Here is a 21,373-nt window from a genome sequence, read left to right on the forward strand (position 1 = left end):
TCCCCCCCTCCTCTCCCCCCCCCTCCTCTCCCTCTCTCCCCCCTCCCTCTCCCCCCTCCCTCTCCCTCTCTCCCCCCCTCTCCCCCCCTCTCCCTCTCTCCCCCTCTCTCTCCCCCCCCTCCTCTCCCTCTCTCCCCCCCTCCTCTCCCTCCCCCCCTCTCTCCCCCCCTCTCCCCCACCCCCCCTCCTCTCCCTCTCTCTCCTCCAGGACCATGCAGATATAGAGTGGAAGTTTGCCCGGACCAAGTTATGGATGAGTTATTTTGACGAGGGGGGTACTCTGCCCCCTCCCTTCAACATCGTTCCCAGTCCTAAGTCAGTGTGGTACCTCTGTCTGTGGGTTCACCATCGACTCTGTAGGAGAGGAGCGCCCCCTGCTGACGACACAGACAAACACCACGACCTACAAGAGTTCACGGTAAGAAGTCCACACACTATTTATTCAGTATACACACATGAAACATATGGAGACAATAATATTATGTTTATATACAGTATATACCCCCTCCCTCTCTGTCATATGTCCTCTCTCTTTGTCATCTGTCCTCTCTCTCTCCCTCTCTCTCTTTCGCTCCCACTCTCTCTCTGTCATCTGTCATCTGTCCTCTCTCTGTCATCAGTCCTCTCTCTCTCCCGCTCTTTCCCTCCCTCCCTCCCTCCCTCCCTCCCTCCCTCCCTCCCTCCCTCCCTCCCTCCCTCCCTCCCTCCCTCTCCTCTCTCTCTCTTTCTCTCTCTCTCTCTGTCTCTCTCTCTCTCTCTCTGTCCTCTATTTCTCTCTCTCTCTCGCTTTCTTTCTTTCACACACACACACACACCATCAGATCTCTTCTCTGATGGTAACCTGCCTGGCCTGATTTCGGTGCATCCCAAATGGCCCTCTATTCCCTACATAGGGCACTACTTTTAACCAGGGTCCATAGGTTGTACCAATAACGTAGGGCACTACTTTTAACTAGGGTCCATAGGTTGTACCAATAACGTAGGGCACTACTTTTAACTAGGGTCCATAGGTTGTACCAATAACGTAGTGCACTACTTTTAAACTACTTTTAATGTAGGGAATAGAGGGCCGTTTGGGACACACCCTAATGTGGGCTGGATTATGTAACACTGAGAATCCATCTGATACTGCATACTATGAGTGGGCGGTGTGTGAGGTGTGTGTGTGTGTGTGTGTGTGTGTGTGTGTGTGTGTGTGTGTGTGTGTGTGTGTGTGTGTGAGGTACATAATGTGCTTTAACTTAATATAATTTCCTTCCAGGAGCGTCATGCAGACAGCCTGATACAGAATCAACATTATCAGGTACTATCTATATATATATATCTTTATCTATCTATCTATCTATCTATCTATCTATCTATCTATCTATCTATCTATCTATCTGTATATATATCTATAATGTCTCTCTATCTATCTATCTATCTATCTATCTATCTATCTATCTATCTATCTATCTATCTATCTATCTATCTGTATATATATCTATAATGTCTCTCTATATATCTACCTCTATCTATCTATCTATCTATCTATCTATCTATCTATCTATCTATCTATCTATCTATCTATCTATCTATCTATATCTATCTATACATATATCTATGATGTCTCTCTATATATCTATCTATATCTATCTATCTATATATCTATCTACAATGTCTCTCTATATATCTATCTATCTATATCAATCTATATCTATCTATCTATATATCTATCTATAATGCCTCTCTATATATCTATCTATATCTACCTCTATCTGTCTGTATATCTATCTATATATCTATCTATAATGCCTCTCTATATATCTATCTATATCTACCTCTATCTATCTATATATCTATCTCTATATGTCTCTCTATATCTGTCTCTATATATATCTCTATATTCAATTCAATTCAAGGGGCTTTAAATATATATATCTCAATCTATATATCTATATCTCTCTTCATCTCTATATCTCTCTCTATATATCTATCTCTATATCTCTCTTCATCTCTATATCTCTCTCTATATATCTATCTCTATATCTATATTTATCTCTATATCTCTCTCTATATATCTATCTCTATATCTCTCTTCATCTCTATATCTCTCTCTATATATCTATCTCTATATCTATATTTATCTCTATATCTCTCTTCATCTCTATATCTCTCTCTATATATCTATCTCTATATCTCTCTTCATCTCTATATCTCTCTCTATATATCTATCTCTATATCTATATTTATCTCTATATCTCTCTCTATATATCTATCTCTATATCTCTCTTCATCTCTATATCTCTCTCTATATATCTATCTCTATATCTATATTTATCTCTATATCTCTCTTCATCTCTATATCTCTCTCTATATATCTATCTCTATATCTATATTTATCTCTATATCTCTCTCTATATATCTATCTCTATATCTCTCTTCATCTCTATATCTCTCTCTATATATCTATCTCTATATCTATATTTATCTCTATATCTCTCTCTATATATCTATCTCTATATCTCTCTTCATCTCTATATCTCTCTCTATATATCTATCTCTATATCTATATTTATCTCTATATCTCTCTCTATATATCTATCTCTATATCTCTCTTCATCTCTATATCTCTCTCTATATATCTATCTCTATATCTATATTTATATCTATATTTATCTCTATATCTCTATCTATCTCTCTCTATATATATGTACAGTTGAAGTCGGAAGTTTACAAACACTTAGGTTGGAGTCATTAAAACTCGTTTTTCAACCACTCCACAAATGTCTTGTTAACAAACTATAGTTTTGGCAAGTCGGTTAGGACATCTACTTTGTGCATGACACAAGTCATTTTTCCAACAATTGTTTACAGACAGATTATTTCACTTATAATTCACGGTATCACAATTCCAGTGCGTCAAAAGTTTACATACACTAAGTTGACACTGCCTTTAAACACATATCTATATCTCTATATATCTCTTTTTATCTCTATTCCTATCTTTTTATCTATCTCTTTTTATCTATCTCTTTTTATCTATCTCTCTATCTATCTCTATATCTATCTTTATATCTTTATCTATCTCTATTCCTATCTCTATATATATCTCTATATATATCTCTATATATATCTCTATCTTTATCTATCTCTATCTATCTCTTTATCTATCTCTAATGTCTCTCTATATCTATCTCTATCTATGTATATATCTCTGTCTTTCTCTCTCTCCCAATGTCTCTCTATCTCTTTTTCACTCCTGCTCTCCCCCTCTCTCCCTCCCTCTCTCAATTCAAGTCAAACAATCAAAAATGAACAGTAAACATCTCTCTCTCTCTATCTCTGTCTGTCTCTCTATCTTCCTCTCTCTCGCTCTCTTTCTCACACACACACACACACACACACACACACACACACACACACACACACACACACAGTATTTTCTACCAACTCTCTGGCTGAGTAACTGACTAACTGACTGACTAACTGATTGACTGACTGATTGGCTGACTGATTGACTGATTAACTGACTGAATGACTAACTGATTGACTAGCTGATTGACTAACTGATTGACTGACTGACTGATTGACTGACTGATTGACTGACTGATTACCTGACTGACTGATTGACTGACTGATTAACTGACTGACTGATTGACTGACTGATTACCTGACTGACTGACTGACTGACTGATTAACTGATTGACTGACTGACTTATTGACTGATTGACTGACTGATTACCTGACTGACTGATTGATTAACTGACTGACTGACTGACTGATTAATTGACTGACTGACTAACTGACTGACTGATTAACTGACTGACTGACTGATTAACTGACTGACTGACTAACTGACTGACTGATTAACTGACTGACTGACTGATTAACTGACTGACTGACTGATTAATTGACTGACTGACTAACTGACTGACTGATTAACTGACTGACTGACAGATTAACTGACTGACTGACTGACTGACCAACTAGATGTTGCACTCTTTCCACACACATCCAAAAGCTTATTGTCCTGTGGAGAATGGTTCATCTCTGAGAATCTATGGTGTACCAACAAGTGTAGTCCAGACGTATCCAATCAGAAAGGTTTGTTGGCGGGTAAAATCAGAAGACGCTTCAGTCTGTACGGATCAATAAAGTATTCGTCTGAAAAAGTGGCAGGGTCTCCCTGGCAACTGTGATGTGGTTAACAGGAAGTGATGTCATTGTTAACAGGAAGTGATCCGTAGCCTGGTGAAGAGGTACGTGGCGGCCATGATACGCAGCGCCAAGACGGACGAGGGATTGACCGAGGAGAACTTTAAGGTGTGTGTGTTTTCTATCCATTCTCCAAACGTCCAGTGTCTTTCCTACAGATTCTAACGTTCCTCCAGCATGGCTTTTAGCAGCTCTTCTTCCCCCCTTCTCTCCTCTCTCCCTAACCTGTCCCTCTCCTTCTCTCCTCTCCTCTCTCCCACACCTGTCCCTCTCTCCTCTCATCTCTCCCTAACCTGTCCCTCTCCTCTCATCTCATCTCTCCCACACCTGTCCCTCTCTCCTCTCATCTCTCCCTAACCTGTCCCTCTCCTCTCATCTCATCTCTCCCACACCTGTCCCTCTCTCCTCTCATCTCTCCCTAACCTGTCCCTCTCCTCTCATCTCATCTCTCCCACACCTGTCCCTCTCTCCTCTCATCTCTCCCTAACCTGTACCTCTCCTCTCATCTCATCTCTCCCACACCTGTCCCTCTCCTTCTCTCCTCTCCTCTCTTCCTAACCTGTCCCTCTCCTTCTCTCCTCTCATCTCTCCCTAACCTGTCCCTCTCCTTCTCTCCTCTCATCTCTCCCACACCTGTCCCTCTCTCCTCTCATCTCTCCCTAACCTGTCCCTCTCCTCTCATCTCATCTCTCCCACACCTGTCCCTCTCTCCTCTCCTCTCTCCCTAACCTGTACCTCTCTCCTCTTCTCTCCTCTCTCCCTAACCTGTCCCTCTCCTTCTCTCCTCTCCTCTCTCCCTAACCTGTCCCTCTCTCCTCTCCTCTCCTCTCTCCCTAACCTGTCCCTCTCCTTCTCTCCTCTCCTCTCTCCCTAACCTGTCCCTCTCCTTCTCTCCTCTCATCTCTCCCTAACCTGTCCCTCTCCTTCTCTCCTCTCCTCTCTCCCTAACCTGTCCCTCTCCTTCTCTCCTCTCCTCTCTCCCTAACCTGTCCCTCTCCTCTCATCTCTCCCTAACCTGTCCCTCTCCTTCTCTCCTCTCCTCTCTCCCTAACCTGTCACTCTCCTCTCCTCTCATCTCTCTCTAACCTGTCCCTCTCCTTCTCTCCTCTCCTCTCTCCCACACCTGTCCCTCTCCTCTCATCTCTCCCTAACCTATCTCTCCATCTCTCCCTAACCTGTCACTCTCCTTCTCTCCTCTCATCTCTCCCTAACATGTCCCTCTCTTCTTCTCTTATCCACAAACTTCAGATAACTCTCTCTCTCTTCTCTCTCCCTCCTCTCCTCCTCCCTCCTCCCTCCTCCCTCCTCTCCTCCTCCCTCCTCTCCTCCTCCCTCCTCCCTCCTCTCCTCCTCCCTCCTCCCTCCTCCCTCCTCCCTCCTCTCCTCCTCCCTCCTCTCCTCCTCCACTGCAGGAGTTAAAGCAGGACATCTCCAGTTTCCGTTATGAGGTGTTAGATCTCCTTGGTAACCGCCGGCCCCCCAGATGCCACTTCTCTTCCAGCAGTGAAACCACACTTAGAAATGAGGGAGGAACCAGCGACGAAGGAGGGCCTGACCCTGACCTTGACCCCTCCCTAGCGTCGCAGGAGGGGAGTGGAGCCAAGAGGTCAAAGGGCGTGACATTTCTGACCCCGACAGGAAGCATGGAGAAGAAGAAGAAGCCTAAATATGGCGTCTCCGCTCTGGTCCGGAGTATTTCAGGAATGGAAGTGGTATCCATGAAGAGGGAGGAAGAGGAGCAGGAAGGATGGGGGGAGGAGGAAGGGAAGGAGGGTTGGGAGGAGGAAGAAGATGAGGAAGAGGGTAAACCAAAGAGCAACGGGGTGAGGAGAGAAGCCATTCCGTCCTCTTCTTTTATCTTCCCTTCTTCCTCCACCTCCGTCTCCTTATCCTTTGCTCGCACTCGAAGTCGTCTCCAGCAGTTGTCGTCGGCGACGTCCAATAAGACAACAGACTCCTTTAAGCGCCTCGGCTTACTGTTCTCACGCAAAGCCCCGCCCCTTCCCCTCTCCCTCGGCCAATCCCCACCTTCCTACACCATATCTGACGGCTTGCTCCGCCCCCTGAGAGGTCGCGGGTCATATGACCTTGGTTCGGTGGGTCATGTGACCCACAGCGAGATGCACCTGAACCAGGTCGGACATACTAACCCGGTCGGAGCCCCTCCTGCTTCCTCTGGACGAGCCAATGGGAGGGACTCTCTGCTAACCTTGCCCCTCCCACCTCCCTGTCCCTGCCAATCCCTACACTGTGCTTCCAACATGGCCGACTCGAGCTCCCACCTCCTGGACTCCAGCGAGAGCATCTTCGAGGGAGGAGGAGGAGGAGGGGGCCGGGTTTTGGGAGAGGGGTGGGTGGGGCCTTGTGATGTCATAGAGAACTCCGGTGGCATCGAAGACTCTGTCACTACACAACTGTAGAAGGTTGTAGATAGTTGTTTTCCATTGGTTTACCTAACAGCCGGTACCTTCCTAGCAAACGCAAAGCCATGAGGGGACATGAGTGATGTCATGAGTGATGTCGCATGTTTGATGTCATAGACCTAAAACCACCCCCACATATCTTACCGAGGATGTCACTTGTGATGTTATACATACACAGACTGTTGCTCTCCCCCCGTTGTGTGTGTGTGTGTGGGGGGGGGGGCAAGAGGAACGTAAAGACAGTTTCCATGGCTACCGAGAACGCTCGTCCCTTCTGCAAGTCTCCCGGCGCCATTGTGTCTACAACAAGTCTTTGTGCCACATGGATATTGTACTGAGCTGTTGGACGTATGGGACGTTGCTGGCGTTTCGAGGATATACTCTGAGACTCTGTGGTATAACGAGACTTCATGGGATTCTATGGGACTGTGGCCCAAGGAACTTCCTCAAAATTAACTCTCACTAGTAATAATGACCTATTTTACTACCGCTACAAAGCTTTTCTTTAATTTGCAAAATAAACTGCTCTTTCTGTTTAAAAGACAAGTGAGAGGGGAGACGGAAGGAGAGAGAAAAAGGAGGAGAGATCGAGGGATACAATTTAGAAAAGAGAATGAATGAATGAAACATGTCACAATAACTTGAAGTGTGAAACAGAAAGAAATATATTTTAACCGTCCGATTCTACAAATCAACTGTCAAGCATCAATAACACAGTGAATGACTAGAGCATGTTACACACACACACACACACACACACACACACACACACACACACACACACACACACACACACCCCTACCTGTTTCTCTCCAATAGGTTGTCTTTGTGCTGTTGTCTCTACCCTCAAACACAATTGCACCAAGGCTACAGGTCAATGGTTTTATGGCAGTCATCAATCAACGTGATCAGTCAACAAGTGTCATGTCTGATCACATGATCAGACATTGAGGAATATTGATTGAGGAGTATTGGATCAACAGTGATCGATCGGAGTCTTTTTGTTTCTATCTCGTTTAAAAACCTCATAGCACCTGACGCCCATAATCATCCCCATATGGCTGGTCTCTAGGGAGAGAGAGAGAGGAGGTCAATAACCCTTTATATGGCTGGTCTCTAGAGAGAGAGAGAGAGGAGGTCAATAACCCTTTATATGACTGGTCTCTAGAGAGAGAGAGAGAGGAGGTCAATAACCCTTTATATGGCTGGTCTCTAGAGAGAGAGAGAGAGGAGGTCAATAACCCTTTATATGGCTGGTCTCTAGAGACAGAGAGAGAGAGGAGGTCAATAACCCTTTATATGAATGGTTTCTAGAGAGAGAGAGAGAGAGAGAGAGAGAGGAGGTCAATAACCCTTTATATGACTGGTCTCTAGAGAGAGAGAGAGAGGAGGTCAATAACCCTTTATATGGCTGGTCTCTAGGGAGGGAGAGAGAGAGAGAAAGGAGGTCAATAACCCTTTATATGGCTGGTCTCTAGAGAGAGAGAGAGAGGAGGTCAATAACCCTTTATATGACTGGTCTCTAGAGAGAGAGAGAGAGAGAGAGGGGAGGTCAATAACCCTTTATATGGCTGGTCTCTAGAGAGAGAGAGAGAGAGAGAGAGAGAGAGAGAGAGAGAGAGAGAGAGAGAGAGAGAGAGGAGGTCAATAACCTTTTACATGGCTGGTCTCTAGGGAGGGAGAGAGAGAGAGGAGGTCAATAACCCTTTATATGGCTGGTCTCTAGGGAGAGAGAGAGAAAGGAGGTAAATGACCCTTTATATGGCTGGTCTCTAGGAAGAGAGAGAGAGAGAGAGAGAGAGAGAGGAGGTCAATAACCCTTTATATGGCTGGTCTCTAGGAAGGGAGGGAGAGAGAGAGAGAGAGAGGGGGGGAGGTCAATAACCCTTTATATGGCTGGTCTCTAGAGAGAGAGAGGGAGAGGAGGTCAATAACCCTTTATATGGCTGGTCTCTAGGGAGGGAGGGAGAGAGAGAGAGAGGGGGGGGGTCAATAACCCTTTATATGGCTGGTCTCTAGGGAGAGAGAGAGAGAGAGAGAGAGAGAGAGAGAGAGAGAGAGAGAGAGAGAGAGAGAGAGAGAGAGAGAGAGAGAGAGAGAGAGAGAGAGAGAGAGAGAGAGAGAGAGAGAGAGAGAGAGAGAGAGGAGGTCAATAACCCTTTATATGGCTGGTCTCTAGGGAGAGAGAGGGAGAGGAGGTCAATAAACTTTTATATGGCTGGTCTGTAGGGAGAGAGAGAGAGAGAGAGAGAGAGAGAGAGGTCAATGACCCTTTATATGGCTGGTCTCTAGGGAGAGAGAGAGAGGAGGTCAATAACCCTTTATATGACTGGTCTCTAGAGAGAGAGAGAGAGAGAGAGAGAGAGAGGAGGTCAATAACCCTTTACAGTGGGCCAAAAAAGTATTTAGTCAGCCACCAATTGTGCAAGTTCTCCCACTTAAAAAGATGAGAGAGGCCTGTAATTTTCATCATAGGTACCGTTCAACTATGACAGACAAAATGAGAAGAAAAACAATTCCAGAAAATCACATTGTAGGATTTTTAATGAATTTATTTGCAAATTCTGGTTGGAAAATAAGTATACATTTGACCGTGTTTCTTAATTTGTATAATTGAGTTTATTAATTTAATTTAGTTCGATGTTCTTTAGTCCTCATTCATGGTGACAGGCTATCAGCACATCACCACTTTACAACGTGAGCTGGAGAACATTATGCATTTTGAATACACACCTCATTTACTTGAAACCTGAATGTTTTAATACATATGAATTATCAATACATATTATTATCAATACATATTATTATTAATACATATTATTATTAATACATATTATGAGGCGTTTCTTACCTTGCCTTCAAGAGTCATAATGCGACCATGGAAACGGAGAGGCAATTATTTTTTAGGAAGAATTCAAGCGAGTGAGTTTTAACGTTTTTTTGGTGGGGGGGGGACTTACAATTTATCCTACAATTTCTACCGATCTGCGTACCAGCTATCATTTTCATATGCACAATGTAACGAAATGTTAATTTGAATAATAATATGGAAACGCTATCTGTTTGGAAAAGTGTTTTTCCAGTGAATTGCATTTTGGGAAATGTTGTTTTCTTGGCTGCTTTATTACAGGAGTTGCTTGTTCTGTTGAGATGAATTAGCATGATCGTATTTCTGTCGTTCCGAGCTCCGTGGTTGGACGTCCCAATGCATATGGCTCCGGGTTAATTTCTCTAATGGCCTGTACATTAAAATCTTCAGAGTCACGTTTTCCTAATGGAGATCCTGACACACACACACACACACACACACACACACACACAGTTTTGTACAGCTAACCTTGCTGGAGATACACAATTCAGTCCAATTAAAAAAACCTATTTTTCCTAACCCCTGATACTAAACGGAACCCTACTCTCACCCTAACCTTACCCCAAAAACCTAACCCTAAAACTAACCCTAGCTCCTAACTCCTAACCCTAAAACTAACCCTAGCTCCTAGCACCTAACCCTAAAACTAACCCTAGCTCCTAACCCTAAAACTAACCCTAGCTCCTAACCCTAAAACTAACCCTAGCTCTTAAACCTAAAACTAACCCTAGCTCCTAACCCTAAAACTAACCCTAGCTCCTAACCCTAAAACTAACCCTAGCTCCTAGCTCCTAACCCTAAAACTAACCCTAGCTCCTAGCTCCTAACCCTAACACTAACCCTAGCTCCTAGCTCCTAACCCTAAAACTAACCCTAGCTCCTAGCTCTTAGCTCCTAACCCTAAAACGAACCCTAGCTCCTAAACCCCTAACCCTAAAACTAACCTTATCTCCTAACCCTAAAACTAACCCAGGCACCGATCTCCTAACCCTAAAACTAACCCTAGCTCCTAACCCTAAAACTAACCCTATCGCCTAACCCTAAAACTAACCCTAGCTCCTAACTCCTAAACCTAACCCTAGCCCCTAGCTCCTAACCCTAAAACTAACCCTAGCTCCTAACTCCTAACCCTAAAACTAACCCTAGCTCCTAGCTCCTAACCCTAAAACTAACCCTAGCTCCTAACCCTAAAACTAACCCTAGCTCCTAGCTCCTAACCCTAAAACTAACCCTAGCTCCTAACCCTAAAACTAACCCTAGCTCTTAACCCTAAAACTAACCCTAGCTCCTAACCCTAAAACTAACCCTAGCTCCTAACCCTAAAACTAACCCTAGCTCCTAACCCTAAAACTAACCCTAGCTCCTAGCTCCTAACCCTAACACTAACCCTAGCTCCTAGCTCCTAACCCTAAAACTAACCCTAGCTCCTAGCTCTTAGCTCCTAACCCTAAAACGAACCCTAGCTCCTAAACCCCTAACCCTAAAACTAACCCTATCTCCTAACCCTAAAACTAACCCAGGCACCGATCTCCTAACCCTAAAACTAACCCTAGCTCCTAACCCTAAAACTAACCCTATCGCCTAACCCTAAAACTAACCCTAGCTCCTAACTCCTAAACCTAACCCTAGCTCCTAGCTCCTAACCCTAAAACTAACCCTAGCTCCTAACTCCTAACCCTAAAACTAACCCTAGCTCCTAGCTCCTAACCCTAAAACTAACCCTAGCTCCTAACCCTAAAACTAACCCTAGCTCCTAGCTCCTAAACCTAAAACTAACCCTAGCTCCTAACCCTAAAACTAACCCTAGCTCTTAACCCTAAAATAACCTTAGCTCCTAACCCTAAAACTAACCCTAGCTCCTAACCCTAGCTCCTAGCTCCTATCTCCTAACCCTAAAACTAACCCTATCTCCTAACCCTAAAACTAACCCTAGCTCCTAACCCTAAAACTAACCCTAGCTCCTAGGTCTTAGCTCCTAACCCTAAAACTAACCCTAGCTCTTAACCCTAAAATAACCTTAGCTCCTAACCCTAAAACTAACCCTAGATCCTAACCCTAGCTCCTAGATCCTAGCTCCTAACCCTAAAACTAACCCTAGCACCGATCTCCTAACCCTAAAACTAACCCTAGCTTCTAACCCTAAAACTAACCCTAGCTCCTAGCTCCTAACCCTAAAACTAACCCTAGCTCCTAGCTCCTAACCCTAAATCTAACCCTAGCTCCTAGCTCCTAACCCTAAAACTAACCCTAGCTCCTAACTCTAAAACTAACCCTAGCTCCAAGCTCCTAACCCTAAAACTAACCCTAGCTCCTAACCCTAAAACTAATCCTAGCTCCTAACCCTGAAACTAACCCTAGCTCCTAGCTCCTAACCCTAAAACTAACCCTAGCTCCTAACCCTAAAACTAACCCTAGCACCGATCTCCTAACCCTAAAACTAACCCTAGCTCCTAACCCTAAAACTAACCCTAGCTTCTAACCCTAAAACTAACCCTAGCTCCTAGCTCCTAACCCTAAACTAACCCTAGCTCCTAGCTCCTAACCCTAAAACTATCCCTAGCTCCTAGCTCCTAACCCTAAATCTAACCCTAGCTCCGATCTCCTAACCCTAAAACTAACCCTAGCTTCTAACCCTAAAACTAACCCTAGCTCCTAGCTCCTAACCCTAAAACTAACCCTAGCTCCTAACTCCTAACCCTAAAACTATCCCTAGCTCCTAGCTCCTAACCCTAAAACTAACCCTAGCTCCTAACCCTAAAACTAACCCCTAGCTCCTAAACCTAAAACTAACCCTAGCTCCTAACCCTAAAACTAACCCTAGCTCTTAACCCTAAAATAACCTTAGCTCCTAACCCTAAAACTAACCCTAGATCCTAACCCTAGCTCCTAGCTCCTATCTCCTAACCCTAAAACTAACCCTAGCTCCTAACCCTAAAACTAACCCTAGCTCCTAGGTCTTAGCTCCTAACCCTAAAACTAACCCTAGCTCTTAACCCTAAAATAACCTTAGCTCCTAACCCTAAAACTAACCCTAGATCCTAACCCTAGCTCCTAGCTCCTAGCTCCTAACCCTAAAACTAACCCTAGCACCGATCTCCTAACCCTAAAACTAACCCTAGCTTCTAACCCTAAAACTAACCCTAGCTCCTAGCTCCTAACCCTAAAACTAACCCTAGCTCCTAGCTCCTAACCCTAAATCTAACCCTAGCTCCTAGCTCCTAACCCTAAAACTAACCCTAGCTCCTAACTCTAAAACTAACCCTAGCTCCAAGCTCCTAACCCTAAAACTAACCCTAGCTCCTAACCCTAAAACTAACTCTAGCTCCTAACCCTGAAACTAACCCTAGCTCCTAGCTCCTAACCCTAAAACTAACCCTAGCTCCTAACCCTAAAACTAACCCTAGCACCGATCTCCTAACCCTAAAACTAACCCTAGCTCCTAACCCTAAAACTAACCCTAGCTTCTAACCCTAAAACTAACCCTAGCTCCTAGCTCCTAACCCTAAAACTAACCCTAGCTCCTAACCCTAGCTCCTAACCCTAAAACTATCCCTAGCTCCTAGCTCCTAACCCTGAATCTAACCCTAGCTCCGATCTCCTAACCCTAAAACTAACCCTAGCTTCTAACCCTAAAACTAACCCTAGCTCCTAGCTCCTAACCCTAAATCTAACCCTAGCTCCTAGCTCCTAACCCTAAAACTAACCCTAGCTCCTAACTCTAAAACTAACCCTAGCTCCTAGCTCCTAACCCTAAAACTAACCCTAGCTCCTAACCCTAGCTCCTAACCCTAAAACTAACCCTAGCTCCTAACCCTGAAACTAACCCTAGCTCCTAGCTCCTAACCCTAAAACTAACCCTAGCTCCTAACCCTAAAACTAACCCTAGCACCGATCTCCTAACCCTAAAACTAACCCTAGCTCCTAACCCTAAAACTAACCCTAGCTTCTAACCCTAAAACTAACCCTAGCTCCTAGCTCCTAACCCTAAAACTAACCCTAGCTCCTAGCTCCTAACCCTAAAACTATCCCTAGCTCCTAGCTCCTAACCCTAAATCTAACCCTAGCTCCGATCTCCTAACCCTAAAACTAACCCTAGCTTCTAACCCTAAAACTAACCCTAGCTCCTAGCTCCTAACCCTAAAACTAACCCTAGCTCCTAGCTCCTAATCCTAAAACTATCCCTAGCTCCTAGCTCCTAACCCTAAATCTAACCCTAGCTCCTAGCTCCTAACCCTAAAACTAACCCTAACTCCTAACTCTAAAACTAACCCTAGCTCCTAGCTCCTAACCCTAAAACTAACCCTAGCTCCTAACCCTAGCTCCTAACCCTAAAACTAACCCTAGCTCCTAACACTAAAACTAACCCTAGCTTCTAGCTCCTAAACCTAAAACTAACCCTAGCTCCTAACCCTAAAACTAACCCTAGCTCCTAACCCTAAAACTAACCCTAGCTCCTAACCCTAAAACTAACCCTAGCTCCTAACACTAAAACTAAACCTAAACCTTCTAAGCTTAAACCTAAACCCTTTAGAAATAGTATTTGACCTTGTGGGGACTAACAAAATGTCCCCAGTTGATATGATTTATGTTTGTTGACTATTCTCATAAGAACTTCTGGTCCCCACAAGAATAGTTAAACACACACACACACACACACACACACACACACACACACACACACACACACACACACACACTCAGGTTCCCCCCCCCCCATGTTTAATGAATGGATGTGAAGCTTTAAGAAGCTTCTCATAATAAATGCATTAATCTGTTATTTTGATGCAGTCTGATGATGATACATGTGACGATTCTCCAGGTACCGATGGTGTTACTGACAGGGGTCCAAATGGAAACAATATTCCCTATGTAGTGCATGAGCCATGGGGAAAACTCGTCAAATGTAGTATACGATATAATAAATACTGGTCTAAAGTAGTGCACTATATAGGGAATAGGGTGCCAGCCCTGGTCTATGGTAGTGCACCATATAGGGAATAGGGTGCCAGCCCTGGTCTAAAGTAGTGCACTATATAGGGAATAGGGTGCCAGTAACAACCCCTAACCCCCCCTGTCCAATAACAACCCCTAACCCCCCCTGTCCAGTAACAACCCCTAACCCCCCTGTCCAATAACAACCCCTAACCCCCCCTGTCCAGTAACAACCCCTAACCCCCCCTGTCCAATAACAACCCCTAACCCCCCCTGTCCAATAACAACCCCTAACCCCCCCTGTCCAATAACAACCCCTAACCCCCCTGTCCAATAACAACCCCTAACACCCCCCTGTCCAATAACAACCCCTACCCCCCTGTCCAATAACAACCCCTAACCCCCCCTGTCCAATAACAACCCCTAACACCCCCCTGTCCAGTAACAACCCCTAACCCCCCCTGTCCAATAACAACCCCTAACACCCCCCTGTCCAATAACAACCCCTAACCCCCCCTGTCCAATAACAACCCCTAACACCCCCCTGTCCAATAACAGCCCCTTACACACCCCTGTCCAATAACAGCCCCTAACCCCCCCTGTCCAAAAACAACCCCTAACCCCCCCTGTCCAATAACAACCCCTTACACCCCCCTGTCCAATAACAACCCCTTACACCCCCCCTGTCCAATAACAGCCCCTAACCCCCCCTGTCCAAAAACAACCCCTAACCCCCCCTGTCCAATAACAACCCCTTACACCCCCCTGTCCAATAACAACCCCTTACACCCCCCCTGTCCAATAACAACCCCTAACCCCCCCTGTCCAATAACAACCCCTAACCCCCCCTGTCCAATAACAACCCCTTACACCCCCCTGTCCAATAACAACCCCTAACACCCCCCTGTCCAATAACAACCCCTAACCCCCCCTGTCCAATAACAGCCCCTAAACCCCCCCTGTCCAATAACAACCCCTAACACCCCCCTGTCCAGTAACAACCCCTAACCCCCCCTGTCCAATAACAACCCCTAACCCCCCCTGTCCAATAACAACCCCTAACCCCCCCTGTCCAATAACAACCCCTAACACCCCCCCTGTCCAATAACAACCCCTAACCCCCCTGTCCAATAACAACCCCTAACCCCCCTGTCCAATAACAACCCCTAACCCCCCCTGTCCAATAAAAACCCCTAACACCCCCTGTCCAATAACAACCCCTAACCCCCCTGTCCAATAACAACCCCTAACCCCCCCTGTCCAATAACAACCCCTAACCCCCCCTGTCCAATAACAACCCCTAACCCCCCCTGTCCAATAAAAACCCCTAACACCCCCCCTGTCCAATAACAACTCCTAACCCCCCTGTCCAATAACAACCCCTAACCCCCCTGTCCAGTAACAACCCCTTACACCCCCCCTGTCCAATAACAACCCCTTACACCCCCCCCCCCCCCCCTGTCCAATAACAACCCCTAACCCCCCCTGTCCAATAACAACCCCTAACCCCCCCTGTCCAATAACAACCCCTAACCCCCCCTGTCCAATAACAACCCCTAACCCCCCCTGTCCAATAACAACCCCTAACCCCCCCTGTCCAAAAACAACCCCTACCCCCCCGGTCCGATAACAACCCCTAACCCCCCCCTGTCCAATAACAGCCCCTAACCCCTGTCCAATAACAACCCCTAACCCCCCCTGTCTAATAACAACCCCTAACCCCCCCTGTCCAATAACAACCCCTAACCCCCCCTGTCCAATAACAACCCCTAACCCCCCCTGTCCAAAAACAACCCCTACCCCCCCTGTCCAATAACAACCCCTAACCCCCCCTGTCCAATAACAACCCCTAACCCCCCCTGTCCAATAACAACCCCTAACCCCCCCTGTCCAATAACAACCCCTTACACCCCCCTGTCCAATAACAACCCCTAACCCCCCCTGTCCAGTAACAACCCCTAACCCCCCCTGTCCAATAACAACCCCTAACCCCCCCTGTCCAATAACAACCCCTAACCCCCCCTGTCCAATAACAACCCCTAATACCCCCCTGTCCAATAACAACCCCTAACCCCCTGTCCAATAACAACCCCTAACCCCCCTGTCCAATAACAACCCCTAACCCCCCTGTCCAATAACAACCCCTAACCCCCCCTGTCCAATAACAACCCCTAACCCCCCCTGTCCAATAACAACCCCTTACACCCCCCTGTCCAATAACAACCCCTAACCCCCCCTGTCCAGTAACAACCCCTAACCCCCCCTGTCCAATAACAACCCCTAACCCCCCCTGTCCAATAACAACCCCTAACCCCCCCTGTCCAATAACAACCCCTAACACCCCCTGTCCAATAACAACCCCTAACCCCCCCTGTCCAATAACAACCCCTAACCCCCCCTGTCCAATAACAACCCCTAACCCCCCCTGTCCAATAACAACCCCTAACCCCCCTGTCCAATAACAACCCCTAACCCCCCCTGTCCAATAACAACCCCTAACCCCCCTGTCCAATAACAACCCCTAACCCCCCTGTCCAATAACAACCCCTAACCCCCCCTGTCCAATAACAACCCCTAACCCCCCCTGTCCAATAACAACCCCTAACCCCCCTGTCCAATAACAACCCCTAACCCCCCCTGTCCAATAACAACCCCTACCTCCCCCTGTCCAATAACAACCCCTAACCCCCCCCTGTCCAATAACAACCCCTAACCCCCCCTTGTCCAATAACAACCCCTAACCCCCCCTGTCCAATAACAACCCCTAACCCCCCCTGTCCAATAACAACCCCTAACCCCCCTGTCCAATAACAACCCCTAACCCCCCCTGTCCAATAACAACCCCTAACCCCCCCCTGTCCAATAACAACCCCTAACCCCCCTGTCCAATAACAACCCCTAACCCCCCTGTCCAATAACAACCCCTAACCCCCCTGTCCAATAACAACCCCTAACCCCCCTGTCCAATAACAACCCCTAACCCCCCCTGTCCAATAACAACCCCTAACACCCCCCTGTCCAATAACAACCCCTAACCCCCCCTGTCCAGTAACAACCCCTAACCCCCCCTGTCCAATAACAACCCCTAACCCCCCCTGTCCAATAACAACCCCTAACCCCCCCTGTCCAATAACAACCCCTAACCCCCCCTGTCCAATAACAACCCCTAACCCCCCCTGTCCAATAACAACCCCTAACCCCCCCTGTCCAATAACAGCCCCTAACCCCCCCTGTCCAATAACAACCCCTAACCCCCCCTGTCCAATAACAACCCCTAACCCCCCCTGTCCAATAACAACCCCTAACCCCCCCTGTCCAATAACAACCCCTAACCCCCCCTGTCCAATAACAACCCCTAACCCCCCCTGTCCAATAACAACCCCTAACCCCCCCTGTCCAATAACAACCCCTAACCCCCCCTGTCCAATAACAACCCCTAACCCCCCCTGTCCAATAACAACCCCTAACCCCCCCTGTCCAATAACAACCCCTAACCCCCCCTGTCCAATAACAACCCCTAACCCCCCCTGTCCAAAAACAACCCCTAACCCCCCCTGTCCAAAAACAACCCCTAACCCCCCCTGTCCAATAACAACCCCTAACTCCCCCCTGTCCAATAACAACCCCTAACCCCCCCCCTGTCCAATAACAACCCCTAACCCCCCCCTGTCCAATAACAACCCCTAACACCCCCCTGTCCAATAACAACCCCTACCCCCCCTGTCCAATAACAACCCCTAACTCCCCCCCTGTCCAATAACAACCCCTAACCCCCCCCCTGTCCAATAACAACCCCTAACCCCCCCCTGTCCAATAACAACCCCTAACACCCCCCTGTCCAATAACAACCCCTACCCCCCCTGTCCAATAACAACCCCTAACCCCCCCCTGTCCAATAACAACCCCTAACCCCCCTGTCCAATAACAACCCCTAACCCCCCCTGTCCAATAACAACCCCTAACCCCCCCTGTCCAGTAACGACCCCTTACACCCCCACTGTCCAGTAACAACCCCTAACACCCCCCCTGTCCAATAACAACCCCTAATACCCCCCCTGTCCAACAACAACCCCTACCCCCCCTGTCCAATAACCACCCCTAACCCCCGCTGTCCAGTAACGACCCCTAATCCCCCCTGTCCAATAACAACCCCTACCCCCCCCGTCCAATAACAACCCCTAACCCCCCCTGTCCAGTAACAACCCCTCCCCCCCCTGTCCAATAACAACCCCTAACCCCCTGTCCAATAACAACCCCTAACCCCCCCTGTCCAATAACAACCCCTAACCCCCCCTGTCCAATAACAACCCCTAACCCCCTGTCCAATAACAACCACTAACCCCCCCTGTCCAATAACAACCACTAACCCCCCCTGTCCAATAACAACCACTAACCCCCCTGTCCAATAACAACCACTAACCCCCCTGCCCAATAACAACCACTAACCCCCCTGCCCAATAACAACCCCTAATCCCCCCTGTCCAAATAGAGATGTTGATGACACGTAGCCCTTAGCTGGTGGTCGTGGAGAGGTGGATGGCTGAAGACCGCTCCTCAGAGATGCCGATGACACGTAGCCCTTAGCTGGTGGTCGTGGAGAGGTGGATGGCTGAAGACCGCTCCTCAGAGATGTTGATGACAGGTAGCCCTTAGCTGGTGGTCGTGAATAGGGTGGATGGCTGAAGACCGCTCCTCAGAGATGTCAATGACACGTAGCCCTTAGCTGGTGGTCGTGGAGAGGGTGGATGGCTGAAGACCGCTCCTCAGAGATGTCGATGACACGTAGCCCTTAGCTGGTGGTCGTGAAGAGGGTGGATGGCTGAAGACCGCTCCTCAGAGATGCCGATGACACGTAGCCCTTAGCTAGTGGTCGTGGAGAGGTGGATGGCTGAAGACCGCTCCTCAGAGATGCCGATGACACGTAGCCCTTAGCTAGTGGTCGTGGAGAGGTGGATGGCTGAAGACCGCTCCTCAGAGATGCCGATGACACGTAGCCCTTAGCTAGTGGTCGTGGAGAGGTTGGATGGCTGTCGAAGAATAACTGTTGCTGAAAAACATCAAATGAGAGAACATGGGAAAGTCGACATATCAATACACCTCAACGGTTTACTACACCCATTGGTTGAGAGAGGGGAAGTGGTGAGCCCATTGGTTGAGAGAGAGAAAGTGATAATTGCAAGAGTGAGCCCATTGATTGAGAGAGAGAGGGAAGTGATAATTGCAAGAGTGAGCCCATTGGTTGAGAGAGAGGGAAATGATAATTGCAAGAGTGAGCCCATTGGTTGAGAGAGAGGGAAGTGATAATTGCAAGAGTGAGCCCATTGGTTGAGAGAGAGGGAAGTGATAATTGCAAGAGTGAGCCCATTGGTTGAGAGAGAGGGAAGTGATAATTGCAAGAGTGAGCCCATTGGTTGAAAGAGGGAAGTGATAATTGCAAGAGTGAGCCCATTGGTTGAGAGAGAGAGAGGGAAGTGATAATTGCAAGAGTGAGACCATTGATTGAGAGAGAGAGAGAGAGGGAAGTGATAATTGCAAGAGTGAGTCCATTGGTTGAGAGAGAGGGAAGTGATAATTGCAAGAGTGAGCCCATTGGTTGAGAGAGAGGGAAATTATAATTGCAAGAGTGAGCCCATTGATTGAGAGAGGGAGAGGGAAGTGATAATTGAAAGAGTGAGCCCATTGGTTGAGAGAGAGGGAAGTGATAATTGCAAGAGTGAGCCCATTGATTGAGAGAGAGAGAGGGAAGTGATAATTGCAAGAGTGAGCCCATTGGTTGAGAGAGAGAGAGAGGGAAGTGATAATTGAAAGAGTGAGCCCATTGGTTGAGAGAGAGAGAGAGGGAAGTGATAATTGCAAGAGTGAGCCCATTGATTGAGAGAGAGAGAGAGGGAAGTGATAATTGCAAGAGTGAGCCCATTGGTTGAGAGAGAGAGAGAGAGAGGGAAGTGATAATTGCAAGAGTGAGCCCATTGGTTGAACAGCAAGCCTGAGGAATGTGGATTATTGTGTCGTGCTTCTGGGGCTCACGTTGAAATAGGTGAATGCCCTTCCACACGTGGCTAATAGGAAAGAAGAGAAAGATATCTGCTCTATACTGATGATGATACGTTTTGTATTCATTCCCACTATGCAAATCAAATGTATTTATAAAGCCAAAACCTAGGAAGAAACCTAGAGAGGAACCAGGCTATGTGGGGGTGGCCAGTCCTCTTCTGCCTGTACTGGGTAGAGAGGAACCAGGCTATGAGGGGTGGCCAGTCCTCTTCTGCCTGTACTGGGTAGACCAGAGGAACCAGGCTATGAGGAGTGGCCAGTCCTCTTCTGCCTGTACTGGGTAGACCAGAGGAACCAGGCTATGAGGGGTGGCCAGTCCTCTTCTGCCTGTACTGGGTAGACCAGAGGAACCAGGCTATGAGGAGTGGCCAGTCCTCTTCTGCCTGTACTGGGTAGAGAGGAACCAGGCTATGAGGAGTGGCCAGTCCTCTTCTGCCTGTACTGGGTAGAGAGGAACCAGGCTATGAGGAGTGGCCAGTCCTCTTCTGCCTGTACTGGGTAGAGAGGAACCAGGCTATGAGGAGTGGCCAGTCCTCTTCTGCCTGTACTGGGTAGAGAGGAACCAGGCTATGAGGGGTGGCCAGTCCTCTTCTGCCTGTACTGGGTAGAGAGGAACCAGGCTATGAGGAGTGGCCAGTCCTCTTCTGCCTGATCTGGGTAGAGAGGAACCAGGCTATGAGGAGTGGCCAGTCCTCTTCTGCCTGATCTGGGTAGAGAGGAACCAGGCTATGAGGAGTGGCCAGTCCTCTTCTGCCTGATCTGGGTAGAGAAGAACCAGGCTATGAGGGGTGGCCAGTCCTCTTCTGCCTGTACTGGGTAGAGAGGAACCAGGCTATGAGGGGTGGCCAGTCCTCTTCTGCCTGTACTGGGTAGAGAGGAACCAGGCTATGAGGGGTGG

The 21,373-nt window shown here is 47.3% G+C and overlaps 1 protein-coding gene across 1 annotated transcript in view; it reads left to right on the plus strand.

The window, feature by feature from the left end:
* The window catches only part of LOC110516497 (short transient receptor potential channel 5), an 85,854-nt gene extending 78,693 nt beyond the window's left edge, over nt 1-7,161 (plus strand). The window contains exons 14-17 of the mRNA XM_036989235.2: nt 209-418; nt 1,262-1,303; nt 4,216-4,305; nt 5,610-7,161. Of these exons, the coding sequence (XP_036845130.2) occupies nt 209-418; nt 1,262-1,303; nt 4,216-4,305; nt 5,610-6,617 (1,350 nt within the window). The 3' untranslated portion in view covers nt 6,618-7,161. The remainder of the gene's footprint in view (nt 1-208; nt 419-1,261; nt 1,304-4,215; nt 4,306-5,609) is intronic.
* The last annotated feature ends 14,212 nt before the right edge of the window (nt 7,162-21,373 follow it).

Source organism: Oncorhynchus mykiss, chromosome 9 (assembly GCF_057628025.1).
Source record: "Oncorhynchus mykiss isolate SJ-2025 chromosome 9, ASM5762802v1, whole genome shotgun sequence".
Classification (NCBI taxonomy): domain Eukaryota; kingdom Metazoa; phylum Chordata; class Actinopteri; order Salmoniformes; family Salmonidae; genus Oncorhynchus; species Oncorhynchus mykiss.